This window comes from Scyliorhinus torazame, chromosome 18 (genome assembly GCF_047496885.1).
Source record: "Scyliorhinus torazame isolate Kashiwa2021f chromosome 18, sScyTor2.1, whole genome shotgun sequence".
NCBI lineage: Eukaryota > Metazoa > Chordata > Chondrichthyes > Carcharhiniformes > Scyliorhinidae > Scyliorhinus > Scyliorhinus torazame.
The window spans coordinates 152,108,506-152,126,801 of NC_092724.1; the positions used below are offsets into that span (position 1 = coordinate 152,108,506).

The 18,296-nt window shown below is 44.0% G+C and overlaps 1 protein-coding gene across 1 annotated transcript in view; it reads left to right on the plus strand.

Annotated features, from left to right (window-relative positions):
* Positions 1–18,296, plus strand: part of rptor (regulatory associated protein of MTOR, complex 1) — a 499,967-nt gene that overhangs the window by 299,138 nt on the left and 182,533 nt on the right. The window contains exons 14-16 of the mRNA XM_072483619.1: positions 12,666–12,740; positions 14,671–14,736; positions 16,478–16,669. Of these exons, the coding sequence (XP_072339720.1) occupies positions 12,666–12,740; positions 14,671–14,736; positions 16,478–16,669 (333 nt within the window). The remainder of the gene's footprint in view (positions 1–12,665; positions 12,741–14,670; positions 14,737–16,477; positions 16,670–18,296) is intronic.

Here is an 18,296-nt window from a genome sequence, read left to right on the forward strand (position 1 = left end):
CAAGTTTAAAATGGGTGCGATACTCTGTCTTGTGTCATTTGGCTTTCGTGCACTTGATAATTGGATTGGGATCACACACCTGAGTTATCCTTTCGCTTTTCTCATTAATCTGCATTTAAAGATACTTTGCATGGAAATAGTATAAATGCAAGAGTTGCTTTCGGTAAAACTACTTGGATGAATATATATGATTCAAATTGATTGAACAAAATAAGTAGCATGTCTCCAAGCTACTTGTAGACTATTTCTAAAGGAGAACTGCAGTCTGCCCTTTTGCTTTTTGAGGTAAGATTCTGTGCCACTGCTGTCTGATAGTATTGCCACTTTTCATTAATACTGATGGACAGCACAAGAATAGACACTGTCCTTGTATATAGCTTTGCAGACCTCAAACTATAGGTTGTGCTCTGCAAGTGGTTCCTTACCTCCCATCTTAATGCCTGTCGTGACTCTCCCTTCTGGATCAAAAAATTGCGGGCTCCAAGTTCTACTCCAGGACTTGAGTACAGAAATCTTGGTTGACCCTCTCGGGCAATACTGAGGAGTACTGGATTGTCGGAGGAGCTGTTTTTCAGATGAAACGTTGAACCAAGGCCCTGCCTGTCCTGTCAGGTGGATGCAAAAGATCCATAGCACTGTTTTGGAGATGTCCTAGCCCATATTTATTATCTGGCCATTGTCACATTACTGTTGGCTGTGCACATATTTCTGACTTTTCAAGTGACTGCACTTCCGAACTAGGTAAGCGGCTGCAAAATGCTTGGGCTATCCTGAGGTTGTGGAAGGCGCCACATAAATACAAGTCTTTTTACTTGGGCCCTTTCACTTTTCTAGTACTTCACAGTACACCCATGGCAAAAATGTGCGATTACCGTCTGTATTAATGTAACCTGCCCTTTCATATATTTTGTGCATTACCTTCGGAACATTACCTTGGTACTTGTACAAATGTTGTTTAGGAAAACATTACTGGTCTTCATTCTCATTCTCCATATAATGTAATTGAGATAAATCTTTAATGTAATAGGTTTTTTAATACCTACACTCCTATGCGCTGCTTGTCCTGTATAAAACCACAGCCCTCCGAAGTTGTCGTTTGTTTTCCTATGTTGTTAATTTAAGAATTCTCTAAACTCGCCAGAGCAGCCAAAAATATGTTGTCACGATTTTGGAAGTTTGGTGTTTGCTTTCTTTGTGCAGGGGTGGGAGACGAACATTTATTCTTTTGAAGGTAGGGCTTGGGTTTTCCATAGCGGTGTAATGAGGCTTATTCATCCCAGCCATTTTCATAAGCAAACCATAGAATGTAAAGTTCTACATAAACTATTGAGGCCAGGCGAAAGTATGAAACTCATGCCATTAATTCTTCCTTTAAATATTAATATTTCAAGTCATTGAGCCACCGCTGGAGCACACTTGGTGGGAGAGTGTGTTAAAAAGATGCAATCATGCAATGATTTACATATTTAAACTGACTCCTACTGATGCCATAAAGATACATCCACAGAAACAAAATACAGTGATGGCCTCTTTTTAAAAAAAATTCACAGTGAAACATCTGAAAAAAGAGGCTGTTTTCTGATGTAATTCAAATTTTAGGTGAGCCAAATGGCCAACTTCTGCTCCTGTGTCTTATGGTCTTGCACCTGTTTTAAATCATTGTAATTGCAGAAAATGTGCATGCATGGCTGCTTTTGCAGACCCAGTATATTGAGCTGAGGTGATTTTACACACGAACAACAGGTGGGTGTCAATTCTGGCATAGCCTAATTATATACGTAACACACAAGATTAGAAGAACCCCATCTCAACCTTCAGGACCAGATTTCACAGCAATCATGCCTTCTATTTGGGACTCTCGGTTCACTACCAGTGGCTACTAAGTATCATTATAAAAGGCTAATTGCCTGCTTCCAACAACAGGACCTTTATTACTGGCCCCCATCTAGTGCGGATGTAGGATGGACTATTGACAACTGACTTTGGGCGAGTTGGAAATCTAGGTGATCCCTGTCATCGGGTGCTCTCCCCCAGTGTTCACATCCAAGTCCATTCTCGCCTTACTTAGGCCCTTTCACTTTTCTAATACTTCACAGTACACCCATGGCGAAAATGTGCGATTACCGTCTGTATTAATGTAACCTGCCCTTTCATATATTTTGTGCATTACTCAGTTTGCACTGAGTGCTGAATTTGGTGCTTTTTGAGTGCGATAGTGAGAGTTTGGTGACCGAGGGAGTATAAGGCTTCATTTTTATCTAAAGTTTAGTCTTTCTTTTATTTAGTTAATTCACTTAAAAGTTGCTCTTTGGTTTAGAAAAAGGTGAATTTTCAATCAGCTTTAAACAGGCTTCTACTTCTAGGCACTTGCAGCTGGAGCTTGTTAATTAGTTAATTGGATTAGGCCAGTTTTCAGAGGCTAGATTCACAGTATAAAAGTGATCCCCTACAGTGCAGACTTTGTTTGCACTGAGTGCTGAATTTGGTGCTTTTTGAGTGCGATAGGGAGAGTTTGGTGACCGAGGGAGTTAGGTGAGGATGGAGTAAGGTGCTCCTTTCATTTTGTTTCCGACATTTCCGCAAAGAGTGCGAAGAGAGCCAGGAGTTTACAGGAAGTGTAGCTGACTGGGAGCAGAGTCGGAGGGCGGAGATCTAGTTAGTCCACACAGCAGCTATATTCTGTAAGGTAAGAGGGGATGGAGGCTAGGCCAGTTACATGCTCCTCCTGTAGGATGTGGGTGGTGAGGGCTACCACCGGTGTCCCCACTGACTATACCTGCGGGAAGTGCACCCAACTTCAGCTCCTCAAAGACCGTGTTAGGGAACTGGAGCTGAAGCTGGATGAACTTCGGATCATCCGGGAGGCAGAGGGGTGATTGAGAAGAGTTACAGGGAGGTAACCACACCCAAGGTACAGGACAAGAATAGCTGGGTTACAGTCAGGGGGAAAAAAACAAACAGGCAGACAGTGCAGGGATCCCTCGTGGCCGTTCCCCTTCAAAACAAGTATACCGTTTTGGATGCTGTTGGGGGGGGATGACCTACCGGGGGAAGGCCCTAGCGGTCAGGTCTCTGGCACGGAGTCTGGCTCTGGGGCTCAGAAGGGAAGGGGGGAGAATAGAAAAGCAATAGTTGTAGGAGATTCAATGGTTAGGGGAATAGATAGGAGATTCTGTGGTCGCGAGCGAGACTCCCGGAAGGTATGTTGCCTCCCGGGTGCCAGGGCCAGGGATGTCTCGGATCGTGTCTTCAGGATCCTTAAGGGGGAGGGTGAGCAGCCAGAAGTCGTGGTGCACATTGGTACCAACGCCATAGGTAGGAAAAGGGGTGTGGAGGTAATAAACAAGTTTAGGGAGTTAGGCTGGAAGTTGAAAGCCAGGACAGACAGAGTTGTCATCTCTGGTTTGTTGCCGGTGCCACGTGATAGCGAGGCTAGGAATAGGGAGAGAGTGCAGCTGAACACGTGGCTGCAGGAATGGTGTAGGAGGGAGGGCTTCAGCTATTTGGATAATTGGAGCGCATTCTGGGGAAGGTGGGACCTGTACAAGCAGGACGGGTTGCATCTGAACCAGAGGGGCACCAATCTCCTGGGAGGGAGGTTTGCTAGTACTCTTCGGGAGGGTTTAAACTAATTTGGCAGGGGAATGGGAACCGGATTTGTAGTCCAGCAACTAAGGTAGCCGATATTCAGGACGCCAAAGCATGTAATGAGGCAGTGGGGAAGGGAACACTGACAAAGGAGAGTATTTGCAGGCACGGAGATGGGTTGAAGTGTGTATACTTCAACGCAAGAAGCATCAGGAATAAGGTGGGTGAACTTAAGGCATGGATCGGTACTTGGGACTACGATGTGGTGGCCATCACGGAAACTTGGATAGAAGAGGGGCAGAAATGGTTGTTGGAGGTCCCTGGTTATAGATGTTTCAATAAGATTAGGGAGGGTGGTAAAAGAGGTGGGGGGTGGCATTATTAATTAGAGATAGTATAACAGCTGCAGAAAGGCAGTTCGAGGAGTATCACCCTATTGAGGTAGTATGGGTTGAAGTCAGAAATAGGAAAGGAGCAGTCACCTTGTTAGGAGTTTTCTGTAGGCCCCCCAATAGTAGCAGAGATGTGGAGGAACAGATTGGGAAACAGATTTTGGAAAGGTGCAGAAGTCACAGGGTAGTAGTCATGGGTGACTTTAACTTCCCAAATATTGAGTGGAAACTCTTTAGATCAAATTGTTTGGATGGGGTGGTGTTTGTGCAGTGTGTCCAGGAAGCTTTTCTAACACAGTATGTAGATTGTCCGACCAGAGGAGGGGCAATATTGGATTTAGTACTTGGTAATGAACCAGGGCAAGTGATAGATTTGTTAGTGGGGGAGCATTTTGGAGATAGTGACCACAATTCTGTGACTTTCACTTTAGTAATGGAGAGGGATAGGTACGTGCAACAGGGCAAGGTTTACAATTGGGGGAAGGGTAAATACGATGTTGTCAGACAAGAATTGAAGTGCATAAGTTGGGAACATAGGCTGGCAGGGAAGGACACAAGTGAAATGTGGAACTTGTTCAAGGAACAGGTGCTACGTGTCCTTGATATGTATGTCCCTGTCAGGCAGGGAAGAGATGGTCGAGTGAGGGAACCATGGTTGACAAGAGAGGTTGAATGTCTTGTTAAGAGGAAAAAGGTGACTTATGTAAGGCTGAGGAAACAAGGTTCAGACAGGGCATTGGAGGGATACAAGATAGCCAGGAGGGAACTGAAGAAAGGGATTAGGAGAGCTAAGAGAGGGCATGAACAATCTTTGGCGGGTAGGATCAAGGAAAACCCCAAGGCCTTTTACACATATGTGAGAAATATGAGAATGACTAGAGCAAGGGTAGGTCCAATCAAGGACAGTAGCGGGAGATTGTGTAGTGAGTCTGAAGAGATAGGAGAGGTCTTGAATGAGTACTTTTCTTCTGTATTTACAAATGAGAGGGGCGATATTGTTGGAGAGGACAGTGTGAAACAGATTGGTAAGCTCGAGGAAATACTTGTTAGGAAGGAAGATGTGTTGGGCATTTTGAAAAACTTGAGGATAGACAAGTCCCCCGGGCCTGACGGGATATATCCAAGGATTCTATGGGAAGCAAGAGATGAAATTGCAGAGCCGTTGGCAATTATCTTTTCATCCTCACTGTCAACAGGGGTGGTATCAGGGGATTGGAGAGTGGCGAATATCGTGCCCCTGTTCAAAAAAGGAACTAGGGATAACCCTGGGAATTACAGGCCAGTTAGTCTTACTTCGGTGGTAGGCAAAGTAATGGAAAGGGTACTGAAGGATAGGATTTCTGAGCATCTGGAAAGACACTGCTTGATTAGGGATAGTCAGCACGGATTTGTGAGGGGTAGGTCTTGCCTAACAAGTCTTATTGAATTCTTTGAGGAGGTGACCAAGCATGTGGATGAAGGTAAAGCAGTGGATGTAGTGTACATGGATTTTAGTAAGGCATTTGATAACGTTCCCCATGGTAGGCTTATGCAGAAAGTAAGGAGGCATGGGATAGTGGGAAATTTGGCCAGTTGGATAACAAACTGGCTAACCAATAGAAGTCAGAGAGTGGTGGTGGATGGCAAATACTCAGCCTGGATCCCAGTTACCAGTGGCGTACCGCAGGGATCAGTTCTGGGTCCTCTGCTGTTTGTGATTTTCACTAATGACTTGGATGAGGGAGTTGAAGGGTGGGTCAGTAAATTTGCAGACGATGCAAAGATTGGTGGAGTTGTGGATAGTAAGGAGGGCTGTTGTCGGCTGCAAAGAGACATAGATAGGATGCAGAGCTGGGCTGAGAAGTGGCAGATGGAGTTTAACCCTGAAAAGTGTGAGGTTGTCCATTTTGGAAGGACAAATATGAATGCGGAATACAGGGTTAACGGTAGAGTTCTTGGCAATGTGGAGGAGCAGAGAGATCTTGGGGTCTATGTTCATACATCTTTGAAAGTTGCCACTCAAGTGGATAGAGCTGTGAAGAAGGCCTATGGTGTGCTCGCGTTCATTAACAGAGGGATTGAATTTAAGAGCCGTGAGGTGATGATGCAGCTGTACAAAACTTTGGTAAGGCCACATTTGGAGTACTGTGTACAGTTCTGGTCGCCTCATTTTAGGAAGGATGTGGAAGCTCTGGAAAAGGTGCAAAGAAGATTTACCAGGATGTTGCCTGGAATGGAGAGTAGGTCTTACGAGGAAAGGTTGAGGGTGCTAGGCCTTTTCTCATTAGAGCGGAGAAGGATGAGGGGCGACTTGATAGAGGTTTATAAGATGATCAGGGGAATAGATAGAGTAGACAGTCAGAGACTTTTTCCCCGGGTGGAACACACCATTGCAAGGGGACATAAATTTAAGGTGAAAGGTGGAAGATATAGGGGGGATGTCAGAGGTAGGTTCTTTACCCAGAGAGTAGTGGGGGCATGGAATGCACTGCCTGTGGAAGTAGTTGAGTCGGAAACATTAGGGACCTTCAAGCAGCTATTGGATAGGTACATGGATTACGGTAAAATGATATAGTGTAGATTTATTTGTTCTTAAGGGCAGCACGGTAGCATTGTGGATAGCACAATTGCTTCACAGCTCCATGGTCCCAGGTTCGATTCCGGCTTGGGTCATTGTCTGTGCGGAGTCTGCACGTCCTCCCCGTGTGTGCGTGGGTTTCCTCCGGGTGCTCCGGTTTCCTCCCACAGTCCAAAGATGTGCGGGTTAGGTGAATTGGCCAATGATAAATTGCCCTTAATGTCCAAATTGCCCTTGATGTTGGGTGGAGGTGTTGAGTTTGGGTAGGGTGCTCTTTCCAAGAGCCGGTGCAGACTCGATGGGCCGAATGGCCTCCTTCTGCACTGTAAATTCAATGATAATCTATGATTAATCTAGGACAAAGGTTCGGCACAACATCGTGGGCCGAAGGGCCTGTTCTGTGCTGTATTTTCTATGTTCTATGTTTACCTTTTAAGACTTCCTCTTTCAAGCCATGTTAAGTTTTTAAACCTAAGTATTTCCATTAGGATATCATGAAACCTACTCTGCCTTTGAAAGTCACTCTTCGACATTCACCTGAAAGAACTAAATCTATCCGAGTCTCAATGTCTCCAGAACATAACTTCGCTTTCTCTAGATTGAGGATTTGTACCAGTAAGAGTCGCTTTCAATTGACAATTGAACTATATCCTGAAGAATTGTGAGAGGAAGTCTTTCTGTAATAACGCATTCACAAAGAATTAAGAAATACAGTCTACAAAATGAAATTAGAAACACATGAGCTGGCATATAAAGGATTATCCAAACTGTCTTGGTTGCATTCTTCCAAGAATTTTTGTTTTTTTGGGAGTTGGAGGACAAGGAGATGAAAAAGAGTTGATGATAGAAAATGTGTCAAAGTACAAAACAAAGTTGCAGCCATAATACATAGATTATTTTGGTTACGAAAGCACTTAGTTGTACGTAAACCCACACTTTCTTTAAGAAAATGTTGTACCTGTGTAAACTAATCCTGCCCTTGTTTTACATGTGCAGCATTTCTCCCCTACAATCACCCTTTCCAAAATTGTGTTTTGAAAATGGAAAGCAAGATTAATATGTGTAGTTTAATTATGTTTGAAATGCATATTATTCCAACTTTGATAAAGGTTTTGAAATGTGGGTCACAGCAGATGGTGAGGACAATTTTTGCATAAGATCTGAATTATTTTCTCCTCAAAAGCACTAACTGATCTGGATCGCTCAGCTGTGATTTTTGCCCCTGTAAGATCGAACAACATTCTCGCCGATAAATCATCTCTGCTTCAGGCAATTTTGCTTTGTACCATTTAGGTAGTGGCAGTTTGTTGAGTTCTATTTTATTTGGTACTTGGAATAAAGGGAAAGATGGCCAATATTTAATGTTCTATTTTTTTTTAAATATTTTTATTGGGATTTTTAACATAACAAGAATTAGAGCAATTGGCAAAAGCACAAAGGAAGAAATCAAGCAACAGCAACTTCATAAACAAGTGTACAAGTTATCACTTTTCCTGTGACCCAGGTTTCCGTGCTCATTATCATTTTTTAATATAAATTTAGGGCATCCAATACTTTTTTTCCCAATTAAGGGCAATTTAGAGTGGCCAATTCACCTACCCTGCACGTTTTAAAATTTTGAGTTGTGGGGGTGGGACCCACGCAGACACTGGGAGAATGTGCAAGTGACACAGGGCCGGGATCGAACCCGGGGCCTCAGTGCCATGAGGCAACATTGCTAACCGCTGTGCCACCATGCCGCCCTCCACATGATCTTATTTACATTTGAATTTACAATCAATGCCTGAACTCGTTACTTTCTTTATATTTACACTTATTTTGATGGGGTGGGGAGGGGTCCTGTTCCCCCATTGAGTTTTTTCGAGGGAGGTTAGGATGGTCTGCCTCCTCGGTTTTCCATGTGTGGGAGGGATCCATGTCCTCTCCAATGAATAGCCGTCCTCCCCGTCTCTCATCTGCTGTACGCGAGAGCACCCCCCTCTCCCCCAAATTGCTGGTTGGAAATCAGGCCTCAGAGGTTTGTGAACTTCTTCCATGTGTCTTGTAATTTCACCTCCGAACACACGATGGAGAATTTTATCTTCTGCAGTTTCAGGAAATCGGCCAGGTCCCAGCGGCACTCCGAGGCCTGGGTGGTGCTGATGACTTCCAACCACCTCTTGATCCTCTTTTCTCCTCTTAAGACACTTCTTAGAACCTTCCTCTTTCACCAAGCTTTTGATCATCTGACCTAATATCTCCTTGTGGCTCGGTGTCACACTTTGTTTTATAATCCTCCTGTAAAGCCACCTAGGATGTATCATTAGGTTATGGGTGCTATATAAATCGAAATTGTTGTTGATGAATTTTTTGCTCACGTGTTAAAAGCATTGGGCAGGCACACAGGTCTATGGTACATTTTATATAACTTTGATCTGTGCTCTTGAACACCTTGTCACTAGCACAGCAGACATAAAGTAAAGCCGTTCACACTTTAAATAAAATTTGTGATGATTTGCAGCCTCTGATGTTTGGACTTGGGCATTTTCTTTCTTCCGACATTTCATAAAGTTTAATTAAGTAGCGAGGACGATCAGAGTCGCTGTGTGAGCTAATCTATCTATAAATGCTAATTAGTGTAGTTATTTCCGTAAATGGCAAGGAAAAATAAATACGTCGTCGGGGGAACATCCTTAACTGTACTTTACATTATTGTTTGTGCCCTCTGGTTTTGTTCGCCTTTTTTGATGTATGAATCGTTGCAAATTTTTTTTTAAGAAATCTCTTGCACCTTCATTCCTCAGCTTCATATTTTAAACATTTTGTGCTACTTTTTGTTAAATAAGTAATGAAGTTCAAGAACATGAAAAATGTTCATCCAGTGATGTGGGGACCCATGGGGAGTTCAAAGTGATTTTTCTGATTCAGCACCTTTAATGACATAAAAATTCAACATTGTAGTTTAAATGAGTCGTGTTATTCATTGTGCCCATTTTGGCTGTGGCTCGAACCTTATTACATTTCAGTGCTCAATAGCTGTAAGTGAATAACCTAAAATTCCGAGGAAATAACTATAATTAGCGTGGAGGTATTGTCAAGATAAATATTGCCCAATGTCCCTTATAACTTCAGAAAACACAACTGTTCTTTCACTGCTTATTTCATTACAGTTAACCAAATAGGTTATTCACAGTCATGGAACTTCTGATGAGCATCCTATGATTTGACTGAGATTCATTGGTATTTAATAAAATAGTAAATCAGGGACTTACGGTGGCTGCATGTAGGAGAAGGTCGCACACAAGGTAGCTCCCGTCAGAGTCCCTTGTTTTTTTGGTTATTTTAGCCTGATTTCCGGCGGGAATTGGGTGACAAACACGATCCATCTAATTGTATTTTATGAGAAGATGTCGAAAGCCACGAAAAAGAATGTTGGAAAGAAGAGCACAAGTGGTAGCCTTTCAGCGGAGATGGCAACGGTGCAAAGCTAGTTGGGAGCAAAGATGGCGGAGGCGGCCTCGTCAGTGGGGCCGCGCTTATCACGGTTGAAATGCTGACAAAGGTAATGCACTCAGGTACGAGGGACAGTTTGGGAAGCACTTTGAGAGGCAAGGAAGGGAGTTGATGGAGACCGTCGAAACGTCTTTTGAGGACACACTGGCCCTGATAAGAGAGAGATTGGTAAGGGCCACGGGGAGGCGTTGAAGGGGGTAGAGGTGACCGTGTCGCGACAGAGCGACCAAATAGCCTCGCTGGAAGCTGAGTTGCTGGTGCAGGAGAGGAATAAGGGCCCGAGGGCGAAGGTTGAGGGCCTGGAGAACAGGCCGAAGAAGCAGAACCTCCGGATTGTGGGATTGCAGGAGTGGGTGGAGGATTCGAAGCCGGTCGAGTACTTTGGCCAGATGTTTGCGAAATTAATGAGGGTGGGATGAACCGATGTCCCCTCCTGAGCTGGATAGGGTCCACTGAACACTCCGGCTGAAGCCACTGACGAATGAACCATCACGGGCAGTGATGGTATGTTTTCGCAGTTACGAGACGAGTAACTGAGATGGGCCAAAGAAAACTGTGATGTGAGGTGGGAAGGCAGCAGCATTTGAATGAGCGAGGATGTCGGGGCAGAGAGAGCTTGCAAGGAGGCGTGCGGCCTTTAGTAGGGCGAAGTCAGCATTATACAAAAGCGGAGTGAATTTTGATTGCTGACGTGACCAGGGTGTCTCACCTTATAGGTGGGGCGGGCGGCCATCTTGGGTGGGTCTCCACTCTAGGAACTTGGAAGAAGGAGGGGATAATCCCTCGTGGTGGAAATGGTTGACTTGAGAGAGAGAGAGAGAGAGAGGGGGGAAGCGAGAGCCCCCCCCCGATCAGACTAGTCACGTGGAACGTTAGGGGTTTGGGAGGCCCGGTGAAATGATCAAGGGTTTTCTCTCATCTGAAGAATTTAACGGCCGATATGGTACTTCTGCAGGAGACACACCTGCGGGTGAGGGGTCAGACCCGGCTTCGAAAGGGCTGGTTGAGCCAGGTGTTTAACTTGGGCTTTGATAGTCGGGCCCAGGAGTGGAACTCTTAATGAGCAGAAGAGTTTGTTTTCTTGCGGGAAGGGTCATGGCGGATCAGGGAGGTTGGTATGTTATAGTCACTGGGATGCTGGAAGGTAAACTAGTGGTGTTGGCAAATGGATTCGCCCCAAACTAGGACAATGTAACATTCATGAGAAGGTTGTTGGCAGCAATACCAGACTTGGTTGATTCTGGGAGGATGACATGAATTGTGTCTTGAATCTGAAATTGGACAGTCTTAAGCTGACGTCGTTGGCCCCTTCAGGGGTGGCAAAGGTGCTTTTGACGTTTACGGAGAAGATATGGGGGTGGAAGGGGCAGATCCGTGAAGGTTTATGCACCTGGGGATGAGGAATTTTCTTTTTCCTCCCCACAACACAAAGTATGTTTTGGTCTTGCTCCAGGTTTGTGGGTTTCTGGGTCTCCTTTCGCACCATGTCGATGATTCTAAAGATTGAGCGGGAACCCTGTCCCTTAGTGGCCATATTTGGGGTGTCTGACTCGCCGGAGCTGCAGACGGGTGCGGGGGCCAATGTGCAGGCCTTCGCCTCGTTGATTGCTCGGAGTTGAGTACTGTGGGGTGGCGGTCTGCTTCACTGGCCAGTGCCTCAAGTGTTTCTGGGAGACCTGATGGCATTCCCATACCTCGGGAAAGTCAAGTACACTGTGAGGGGGAACATTTGAGGAGTTTTAACGAGATGGATGCCGTTCATTATTTACTTTAAGGAGTTGATCACTGTTAGTTGTTGAGGGGGTAGGGGGAGAAGGAGAGGGATTAGGTTGTGGGAGGGGGTAGGCTTTGTTTTGGAGGTTTTATGTTTGTACCGGTGTTTTATCGGCTCTTCACTTTGTTCCCCAGTAACACATTTGTGGGGTACCCCAATGATGCGCTGGGGCATCCCTCTAGGAGGTTCCCACGTAAGGGTTTACCAGGCAATTGCCCGGAAGTGTTAACTTCCTCTGGATAATTGGGCGGGAGCGCACTTCACTCCTCTTGTTTCATCCAGCCTGAGTGAGCAAGTTTGGGCAAAACTGGGCTTGAACATAGAATTTACAGTGCAGAAGGAAGCCATTCGGCCCATCCAGTCTGCACCGGCCCTTGAAAAGAGCACCCCACTTAAGCCCTACACCTCCACCCTATCCCCGTAACCCCACCTAACCTGCACATCTTTGGACTGTGGGAGGAAACCGGAGCTCCCGGAGAAACCCACACAGGCACAGGGAGAACGTGCAGACTCCGCACAGACAGTGACCCAAGCCGGGAATCGAACCTGGGACCCTGGCGCTGTGAAGCAACCGTGCTAACCACTGCTACCGTGCTGCCCCTTCAGGGAGGGTAGGTTCATCCAGATGGAGATTGCCACTCTGAAGATCTTATCGGTCCATTATAATTTTCTCTCTCACTCCACATTTGTGAGAACAGGTTTTTCACTTGGGAGAAGGCTGTTAAATAGCCTGGATTTCCCATAACGTAGGGAAAATCTCGATACCTTTTTACGGATGGAATTAAACAATAGCTTTTATCGAGCGAGAATTGTTCTGTGTCTAGACCTAGTAATGCAACTTGACTATCTTTTTATTTTTCAGTCATGCCAGGCTGACTTGGTGAAAGACAATGGTCACAAGTACTTCCTTTCTGTTCTGGCAGACCCGTACATGCCGGTGAGTTTTTTTTCTGTGCATTTGAAAGCAACCCTTCCCTTTTATTTTCTGAATTGAGCTTTCCAGACATAATTGCAACTTTGAAGTTCTCTACTCAAGTTTGCAGGTGTTGTGTTATGTTACACAATGCACAGCGGACTAAACGAGTGGCCGGAGGCGATGTCCAGACATCCAAGTCCATGGGCAAAGAAATTGTGAATTTTTTAAAAATGTAAATTAGCAGAAAGAAATTGCGATTCTCTCAAAAAAAAAAAACAATTTATGTAAATTAGCACTCAGATATGCATTTGAATAATTATGAATAACTCTGACGTGGTTGTTAACAACAAAGAGTTTGCATTTATATAGAGCCTATGTTTCATTGTCTTCGCATGGTCTTTGAAATGCAGTCAGTTACAGAAAAGCAAGTGGTAGCCAAATGTGCAAAACATGGTCCAATAAATCAATAGTTAAGAGAAATAACCAGGTAACCAAATAATTAGTTAAGAGAAATACCACTTTGATGGTATTGATTGAGGAATAAATGTTAAAAAGGGCAGAGAAACACCTGTTTTTCCAGCTTTGCCTTGGGATCCTCTACATTTGCTTCCAATAGCTGGTCCCTCTGACAGTGCAGCACTCACTCATCACTGCATTGGGATGCGTGGCTGGAATATGTGCTCAAGTTCAAGCAATGGGATTTGGACAAAACTATGATAAAGTGTGAGGTGATTCACTTTGGATCTGGGAATAACAAATTTGAATGTTACCTAAATGATGAGAGATTAGGAGCTGGAGAGAAGCAAAGAGATTTGGGTGTTCATATACATGAATCACAAATACACCAAAACAATGAGTACGTTTGCTTGAAAGATTAAATTCTGAGGACACTCGGTTTGTGTTCTCTTGAATAGAAGGTTGAAGGGAAATCCTATCGAGGTGTTTACAAATGCTAAAGCGATTCAATAGGGTAAGATACAGAGGGCCCAAGGGGGCCCCATCTCCAGATTGGAGCTAGGCCACTTAGGAGCAAAATCAGAAAGTTTTCTTTGCACACAAGGTGGTGGAAATCCAGAAATCCCCAAAAGACACTATGTTGAGACGATAAAAACATTTTGAGACTGAGATTTATAGATTTTTGTTCGGTAAAAATATCGAGGGACGTAGATTGACAAAGGCAGATAAATGGAGTTCAGGTACATATCAGTCATGATTTGATGGAGTGGCGGAACATGTTTGTAGAGCTGGATGGCCTCTCTTGGCGCTAGCTTATATTTCGACATAACCCGAAGTGGCACCGAGATGAGTGTACTATAATGAAGCCGAGATTGATGCTGTAGTATTATTAATAGTTAAACAGCAGAATCTATAGCAATTTAAGAAGCAGAGTTGGTTGAAGCTACTGAGGTGCTATAGTGCTGAATCTTGCAGAATGGTGTAAATTGCAGTATGACTGGTGTGCACAAGCAATCTCCATTATAAATATGGGCACAGGGTTTTAAAATGGGTGACAGAAGTATGATTAAAACCATGAAATATGATTTTGTAGTCCGACGTTGTCCCTGGCTGGGGACTCTAGAACTGGGAGTCTCAGCCTTAAAATATGTAATCAGCCATTTAGGACTGAAGGCAAGAGGCATTTCTTCACTCGAAGGGCTGTGGATCTTTGGTATATTCTACCCCAGAAAGCTGTGGATGTTCAGCCATGGTATTCAAGACCGAGATCAATAGGACGCGAAAAAAAATTAAAGAATGTGGGGTAATTTAGGAAGATGGAACTGAGGTAAGAGTTTGACCATGATCACAATGAATGGCAGAGCAGGTTCGAAGCTCCAAATAACTTGCACCTCCTGTTCCTTCTGTCCTTGCACGAGTTTTGCATTTGCTGTACTGAATTTCACCATTGCTGATTTGCATAGCTGTGCTAATTTGAGGTTTTTGTTTTGTCCAGGCTGAACACAGAACAATGGCAGCTTTTATTTTGGCTGTCATTGTCAATAGCTATAATACAGGACAGGTAAGTAGCATTTATCTGACACATGCAGCATTTTATGTATTCATTAAATGTATATCATAGTAGTGGCTGTTACCCAATGGCAAAATTAGCGCAGTGTTTTCTTTTTCAATTGGTGATATGCGTTTGCCACATTTTAGACAATCGTCAATCAATTTCAGGAGAAAGATTTCTTCCACTTTTGAGCTTCCCCTCTGTGTTACGACACTCTGGTCTAGAGCACAGTCAATTCCAGCCCCCCTCGACATGGAGTCGGAGCACAATTGAAATGAACTATTAATTTTTAGGAGATACCTGAAGTCTTTGGTCTTTGGCTGCCCAATAACTACAGTCACCAGGTTTGTAAATGTAAACACAATTTTTATTAATAATAACTCTAATTAAATGGGCAGCAAATACAACTGGTTAACTATTTTCTAACTTCCTGCGGTAGCGAATTCCACAGATTCATCACTCTCTGGGTGCAGACATTTCTCCTCACCTCAGTCCTAAGAGGTTTACCCCTTATCCTCAAACTGAGCCCTCGATCTGGACACCCCCACCATCGGGAACATTCTTTCTGAATCTACCCTGTCTAATCCTGTTAGAATTTTATAAGTTTCTATGTGATCCCCTCTCACTCTTCTAAATTCCAATTATGTTATCCATCCCTCTATCAGATTTTTATCTGCCTTCATAAAAGACACTCCCAAGAACCATCATGCAGTGATTTAATTTGCTCTTTACTAAAGTACAGGCAGGAATATATTTGTCTGCTTCATCCACATGTACAAGCTGGCCATAGATTGGAAAAACAAATAACAGGAGCACAAGGAAAGGAACCTGCTTCCGGTCCATCTTCATCGGCCAGAGATTTTCTCCAAAGATTTTGCTGCATGTTTCTGGAACTTGTTTTCTTCCCTTTATCTGTACTTGTGTCCTACCTCCCAAGTTACAGAGAGAGGGAGAGACTCCCTGATTGAGGAAGAGATGGAGAGAGATCCCCCTCAAGTGGTCATCACCATCTCGGTTCTTGCGTGTGGACCTCCTCAATTGATTTGTGGAATTCTAGGCACTGAGAACATTTGGACGTCACGCCATGACTCCTGTGGAAACCACACAACCCAAACCTGCTCACTCTAAGAACCATTTTACGGGTCCTGGGTTTTAAAAAAATATAAATTTAGAGTAGCCAATTCATTTTTTCTAATTAAGGGGCAATTTAGTGTGGCCAATCCACCTAGCCTGCACACCTTTGGGTTGTGGAGGTGAAACCCATGCAAACACGGGGAGAATGTGCAAACTCCACACGGACAATGACCCAGAGCCGGGATCGAACCTGGGACCTCGGCGCCGTGAGGCAGCAGTGCTAACCACTGCTGCCCCTCGTTGGGGGGGGGGGGGTTGCTGGGTTTTTAAACATAGTGCTGTGATGTGGCACTGTGCCTAGCAACGATGAAGTTCGGCAGTGTTTTCTGTGGCACAGTGGCACAGCGGTTAGCACTGCTACCTCACGGTGGCAGTGTCAAGTCTCACAGATGTAAGCTGACAACACAAAACCCGAGGGTCAATTGTAGATTTGTTACGTCTCAGTAGTCCTAAATACATTTGTTTGTTGTGTTGGTCTTTGGCCATAGCTTTTCGATTTTCAGGTAGAAACCTCCCATGTGGACAAGCAAAAGCTCTTATGACTGTTAGAAATAAGTCGGCAGTGTTCGTGGGTGTAACCATCTCAGTCTTATCTTTTCCATTTTTTTGGTTGTAGGAAGCCTGTTTACAGGGAAACCTGATCGCAATCTGCTTGGAGCAGCTGAACGATCCCCATCCTTTACTGCGACAGTGGGTGGCAATTTGCTTGGGGCGCATCTGGCAGAACTTTGATGCTGCTCGCTGGTGTGGCGTAAGAGACATTGCGCATGAGAAATTGTACAGTCTTCTCTCTGATCCTATACCTGAGGTAAACTGCCCTAGACCTGTTGCTTCTTGCAATATATGGATTTATAACAAAAAGGGAAATCGGAGCAAGTGAGACACTTTGCCGCTCCCCAATCCTTATAGCTTGTACCTTTTATGTTTTAATTTTGTTGCCAGATCTTATTGTAGTTCATTTCATTATATCCAAATTTGGGATAGGTATGTCTAATCATTTCAACCCAAATTGCATGTCAGGAGATGTGCATATTGTTCCATTTTCTTCCACACCAAAATTTCAAAATACTATTGCATGGCTGGGACCTGTTGCCAATAAATACAACTCGATGGTTATTTGTTACTTATTTGCTCAGAAAGATAACCTTTGCTGAATATTTTGTTAATTCCTTTTTTGTGCGACTGTATTCATGGTAAGCCTGACATGAATCAATGCACGTTTATTCTGATAACCTTTGTACCTATAACTGCAATTTTTCAATGTGCAGTCAGTGAAATGTTGTGACAGTTGTGAAATGAAGCCTCTGTGTAACCAATAACACATACTATTTAACTGTTATCAATCTGCTACACACCGCAATCGAACGAGCTGCAAGCTTTTTTGCCTGCATTAGATTAGATCCAAAGTGGGAAGTCAGTACCTGTGAAATATTGTGTCCTTCAGTGCATTGTGTATTCTGTAGCAACGGAAGCATCTGTTGCTGATTCACAACATAACATAATCCCATAGGAAATCGCTCAAGGATGTACTGAATAAAGATTTACTATACTTTTGACAGTACAACAATTGGGCTTTTCATTAACACTAAAGTATTCTGCAATTCTTGCCCCAAAGCTATATAAATCAGTGATGTCACGGTGAATCGGTGACATCAACCACTGTAATAAAATTGGGTGAGTCCGGCTGTTTGATATGTCACCTATTTTCTAAGACATAATGCAATTTGAAGCATTTCTTTCCCCTGTCTGATCTCGGCTACTAATTCATGATGGGCTATAGTTTCCACAGGTGGCAATTATCCTTTGCCCGAGCTGCTGTTCTGTCTATGTGTGAGCATTTTGAATATTTTCAAGATAATTCGTCTCTTGGTGAGAGCACGGTCAACGCAATCCCATGAACACTAGTTCCCCGTCCAGAAAGAATCATTGAAAGACCAAGAATAAGGATGCGGCTGAAAGTTATTTTTGACCTTTGGAGAAGCTGAGACGAATTGTAGATTCCGTTGGTGGTAGGAAGGAACAACCTTGCATTTATGTGTTATCTTTAATGGCCTTCAGGACTTCACAGGCAACAAGGTACTTTTAAAGTGCATTTACTGTTGTCGAGCAACGCGGCAGTCAGTTGAGCACGGCAAGATCCCATAAGCAGCAACCAAGACAAGTGACTAGTTGATGTGCGTTGATGTTGATTGAGGGATCAGTGTTGGTCGGGATGCCGGCAGAACTTCCTGGCTCCTCTTTGTTCTAAAATCTTGCACAGGACTATGGCACCCATGACAATCTAACATGCTATCCATACTGCGCTGAAAATGTCAGCATTAATTATGTACCCTAATCTCGAGGGAGGCTTGAACATGCAACATCTGACCTGTGGATGGCGGTGGTGCTAATGAGCCAATACTCCCACCTTTAGTCTATAAATATGTGAATATTTT